We start from the raw sequence: 6,000 nt of genomic DNA on the forward strand, positions 1-6,000 counted from the left end.
CGCGAAAATTGTTCGAGGACTATAACGGCGTTCGCTGTATTGCGTTGATGCGTTTCTCTATTTACATTCGCAGATCCTTACAGCATTAAACGATCATGCGCAGGATTGAATTCCAATTTGCAGGCATAGGCCTACACAATAACACGCTGGTAAATTTCGCGGTACGATTAAAAAGCTCTATCACCAAAGAACAGGCATTTGCTCGACTAATTCAGAGGGTAGACGGCGTATCTCTGCGTGTGCGCCTCCAAATCGGCATGTGCAATGCAGCAGGGCCACATTTATCCTCTGGCGTCGCTTCGTCTAATTACTCAGTAGTTAACCTGCTTGCTCACATAAGCCCCAGTCCCATTTCGTGAAATACATGTGGTGATCACTATTTTTCGAACAGCACAATTGACCATTAGTGTTGTGCTGATGACGGAATTGTGGGTATAACGAATACCCACGTCCCGTAATACAGTAATTACGGAGTATACACGGCACATCTCGCATACCTAGGTTTAGCGCGTTATGTGCGAACAATTTGAACTTGCTTCGTTAAAAAGGTGGCACCAGCGACGCAACAATTCTTAATTTTTTCATGAATTAGCGTAAAACTTTGTATATTCGGCCAATAGTAGTAGCATATATCATCTTATGAAATACACCGGAGCTGGAGCTACTTTTCAAACAACTGGCTCCAGCTCCGGATCCATTGGAATTTTTATTTCGAGCTCCGGCTCCAACTCCGGATCCGTTGAAACTACACGGCTCTGGGACTCCGGGGCTCCGGCTCCTTGCTCCGGTTCCGGCTCCAAAGCCCTGCTATTACCAGTGAGCTTTACAATACATAGATTGATTGATTTTATAGCTATTCTTCTTACAAATGACAATGCATACATGTAAACACTTATAATGATGATATCAAATATCCTCAAATTACCAACATGTGATAGAATCACAAGATAACGATGACGTAGGTACGTCGCGCTGCCTATACAGGCCACATGACAGAATGCCATCCACGGTCTTCTTGAATTGGCGGGGGTTCAGTTATGGTAGCTCGACGTCAAGGACAATTCCAAAGTAGTAAACAACATTACTATTCGGTAGCAAATAGCCGTGAAATACTAGCAGATTTTCAATATCTGTATTCCCATTAGGCCTACGTATTGCATCTTTTAACAAAGGTTGTTTCTCTTACACTTACACTCAACACTGTTTAGTACCACATGATTCTAACTTTCTGTAATCTGTCATGTCTGGATGCTGAACAGTTCGTGTATGCGCAACAGCTATGAAGGTTGCAAGCGTGTTTTCTTCAACTTATCGTTTTGAATCAGCCTTTTGGGACATGAACTTCGTCAAAAACAAACACAGATCACACCTTACTAATGCGCATCTGGAACACTCACGAAGAGTTGCAGTGATAAGTTACATACCAGAGTACAGCGCACTAGTTAATAGCATGCAATGCCAGGCTTCTCACTGACTAATACAGAAACAGAAAACATGACGTCCAGTCTAAAGTGTGATATGATTTATTTTAAAATTTGAGTTGGCTGTTGTTGTATAATTTATACTAACATGGTGCGAAGTAATTCATGATTTCTTAAAAAAATCTTAGTGGCTAGCTATAGTTGAGATGAGATGTTTTGATTTGAAATCTCTCTCGTTTTATCGCTATAACGAGGTATATGGAAGTCACACCGTCGATTTTCGGGGAATATGTATGTATCCTCAAATTTATAAGTCCGAGCCTAAATCGAAACGTGATTTTATGACAACATTTGATTTAATACTTAATCTATTTTTTGACGGTTGCGACCGAAAATTCTTCTTTGGCTTGCTGTAGCTTAGATCATAATACTGAGCAGGAAAAGTTGTCACATCTGAGTTTTTTAGGGTATATGTGTCATAGGTCCCCGGGTCGTGTGCCATTGGACCCACCGGGTGGGGACCGATGACACGTTCGAGCAACAAATTTTAAACGTCCATAAATATTTTTCGAACAGACGGATATTCATGTCTATGTGCGCGATAGGTAGAGCTTGTATCAAAGTGCTGAGCCAGCAAAAGATCTGCTGTTTTCGGCTGAACATTTTGGGGCCAGCGATCATTTTCCAATTTTTGATCCATCGGTACCACATCTCCCCTACGTTGTTATTAGATCATTCTACTGCTAGTACATGAACGTAAGCTGTCATCATTTCGTTTTCGGTCAATTTATTATGTAACAAGGGGGGGTCAGTGAAATGTACAATCAATGAATGACTGGTTGCACTCACAAGTGACATCGGCGTATCGCGAATACAGTAATCCGAACATAAACAAGATACAGAGATTTAATCGACACCGTTTACTTGATGACTTGAAATTGACTCGCAAATTTTGCTTCGAGTCACAAGTCAATCCACATTTCTGATGCGCCGAGTCAAGTCCAGTCATTTTTGCGAAGTGACTCGAGTCAAGTCAAGTCATACGAAAAAGTCATGACTCGAGTCATCCCAACACTGATATGCAGTTTGGCATTTGACTGACGGCAAGCTTATCAGCTAAAGAAAGTATCAGCATTTTACATGCAGCGTGCAGTAATTCAATTGTAGCAGTCATTTTCACGGCTTCATCAGATTCATCCGGGAAGTTTTTTTTAGTTTTTTGTGAGTTTTATTAGTTCTTGACGAATCTGTTTTAAATCATTTTAAGTCCATCCTAGAAAACAGCTTTGGGAGCCCTCCCTGTCTCATAACGGACTTTACTCAGAACAAAGGATCATAAACGAATGCTAAGCTTGAGGTAGGCCTACGCATAACAACTATTATATTGTCACTGACGCATTACTTCATTCGCCAGTATTAGGTACTTCATGGAAGGGTGAACGTGGTATTATGAGCACTGGACAGCCTTAGTTCCGCTATAGTTTCCTAAGCTCCATAGGTCTGCAATCGATAGTTCCGCATTTCAGTTGCATTATTTGGCTACTAACCTACGTAGGTTAATAATCCATAGTGCAGGGGTGATCAACATTTTTGTTATTCACGGCGTGTTGCGTACGGCCGCATTCCAGCGGACAGTCGTAATGGCCCGCCTGGTCGGCAATTATCTATTTGCACATCAAGGGGGCCGCCGCGCTGCAGTACTGAGAAGATGCGTTCTCGTCATAAATAGCACAGCCTTCGCGCGTATCGGCATTTACTCTAAGCAATTTTGTTGAATAGCTTGGGTAGCTTGGCATTGACAAATTATATTTAGTTCTGCGTGAAGTCCGTCATGACACAAGGTGGACATTCAAAAATGCTGTCTGGACTGGTCATGAACAACAGACAACAAAACCTAGAATCTGCCAGGAAACACCAAGAAAATGGAGCTGACGAAGTCGCAAAAATGGCCAATACAGTTGGAATACTGCACGCTACATGTAAAGCACGGATACTTTCATTAGCTGATAAATTCGCCGTCAGTCAAGTACCAGAAAGCATAAGTCTCATTGACGAACCTGTAAAAGTTGAAATACCCGTGGAAGATTCCTGGGATTTCAAACTCGGTGATTGGGTAAGAATTCGTTATTCCATGCCTGAGTTTAGAAGTATACAGTTAAGAACTTTGGGATGGAACACGCGTTTATGCACCATTCATTCTTTTGATTCGGTCGTAACGAATCATTGGAGTCCGTTTGAAAATGGAGTGAGAATATATACCCCGGCCATGCTTATAGTCAGTGAAGTTTATGCTGGGGTGTTGGAGAAAATTCCTGAGTCGGAAGCGCAAAAGCAAAATGCACTCGTATCACGTTGGAAAGTAAACGATTACGTTATGATCGCGTCGGAAAAAGTTGATAGAGCCTTTATGATATTACAAAAAGGCCTTGACATAATACCAGAAAAGTTGATGATGCAAAGGGGGAGAATTATTGCGATTACGAAAGTTGCAATCGTTGTCACGTACGACGAGCGCGTCAGCTACGATGTGAATTCCGCCTTACTAGCAAAATGTCAAGACCAGGAAACGCCTCTTTCTACCCCCCAGAGACATCACATAGAAGGGTTCAGTATCGGCGACAAATGCAAAGTCATCGAGGATATCAGGACGCTGTTTCAGAATCAATCTGGACACGGTGGTTGGTCAGCAAATATGACGAAATGTGCCGGGAAACAAGTGACGGTAATTCATGTCACTGAAAACGGGGACCGTATGGTCCAATATAAGTATCGTCGGGTCTGGTTTATGAATCCGAAATCTCTTGTGTCCCTTGGAACTTCAGGGAGCGACGATGACTCTGATGAACGTCTGTTACAAAGAGGAGATATAGTTAATGTGAAGCTAATTGAAGATATCAGGGATGCCATGCGCAAAGCAAAAGTACCATCTTCCTTTCTCGAATATTTGCGTATAACTGCTGAGGTGCGGTTAGTTGACGATGCTTTCAACTATATGATAAGGTACAACTGCGATCAGCAAGTAAGTGTTCTTGCACCCTCACTGCGAAAGGCAACGGAGGATGAAAAAGATCATCACAATACAGTCAAGAGTCTGGTGAAAAATATAAAAATTGGATCCTCTGTATTTCTTGATGTGGGTCCACCCAGCTACGTAAAGGCGGTTTTGCGAGGTTTCTCATTTCCGAGTGTTGTTGTCAGAGCTCTCACTACGCCGTCAATATTAGTCGGGTACGAAAGTGGCGGCAAAGCTGTTATTCAATATGATGATGGTTTAAGATACAGTGTTCAGAAAAAGTATCTTACCGTTCCTGAGAAGTTCAACATGCAATCGAATCGTAATGGACTGAGTCTCGAAAGCATCAAAAGTCTTGAAGAAAATATAAAAACTGCCGTTGTCCAGAAAGGCACCAATGTTAGCGAGACAGCTGTTAAAATCATATCCATGTCTCTCGACGGGTCGCCATTCATCGATTTTCGGGTTTACTCCGACGATGCATCGATTAATGACATTTCAGACAATTTAACCGATTTGGACTTGGAAGTAAAACCAGGATTTGATAATTGGTTTTATGTGAGTGGCCTACAATGTTTCGATCGAGAAATCAAAATTTCGATATTCTTCAACGACGAGCCGTATTCACACAATTTCACTGAACTTGAAAAGACCCAAACCACCAACAGTTACCGGGATTTTGTTCAGCCGATGGAGAAATGTTCAAACGCTGTAAGAGAGAGTTCGGCTGCTGCGACGAAAAGAACGGCGGCAGAGCCGATTTTCGGTAAGCTTCAATCACACGGCGTCCGGATAGAACCTTCCCGGATTGAGGATGTGCAAGTACCGGACGCTGTCACGATTAAAGAATGCAAGTACATTCGCTTAAGCGACGGCGTCTATCTACCTATATACATCGGTGAGCCTAATGGCGAACTATTCTCGTCGGTGAAAGATTCGCGCGTTGCGGATACTGCTGGGCCGTCCACCATGATAAATCTCAACATGCACGGAAGTAGAATCGACAACAACGTGTGAAAACTGAGCAAAGAGCAGTCCATTTCTAGATACCATAACACATACTGATAGTGTGTGCGCCCGACTGTATTTCCCTTCGTGTATAGTCGCAGTAAATTTATCTTTGTTTGGTGTAATCGCTATGTCCTCGATAATCCTATACATAGAGCTACCCTTGATTTGCCTTCGTTTTTCTCGTATACCTATGATATATCCATATATATATAACAATGGTCTCTGTATCTGAACTCTATATCGTCATATCATGCGTTTTGTGGAATGAAATCACGATTCAAGGTTGGTAAGGTCTCTACGCAGTCGACGTTTCTTGTTAGGTTATACACAATCTTCCGAATATTAATTAATATTATAAATATAAATATATAAATATTATTAATAGCAAGTTCTTTAAATTATTATTCAGGTATTGTTGATATATATCCTGTGAAAACTTGAATGAAAATTGGAGGTTAGGTTCGGTCCTAATCCGGATAGAAATTATCCTTGCCTATTGATGCAATCGTACGCGGAAGGAATAAACGCACACGTAACCGCAGTGATGGTCAAAGT

General features: G+C 41.8%; 1 protein-coding gene across 1 annotated transcript; it reads left to right on the forward strand.

Moving 5' to 3' along the window:
• The first annotated feature begins 3,091 nt into the window (after positions 1-3,091).
• On the forward strand, positions 3,092-5,730 carry LOC145435915 (uncharacterized). The gene has a single exon (XM_080313178.1). It carries the CDS (start codon positions 3,253-3,255, stop codon positions 5,449-5,451), a length of 2,199 nt encoding a protein of 732 aa, XP_080169304.1. The 5' UTR covers positions 3,092-3,252; the 3' UTR covers positions 5,452-5,730.
• Positions 5,731-6,000: the final 270 nt, after the last annotated feature.

Source organism: Botryllus schlosseri, chromosome 3 (assembly GCF_051294905.1).
Source record: "Botryllus schlosseri isolate E-star chromosome 3, Bs_hap1, whole genome shotgun sequence".
Lineage (NCBI taxonomy): Eukaryota > Metazoa > Chordata > Ascidiacea > Stolidobranchia > Styelidae > Botryllus > Botryllus schlosseri.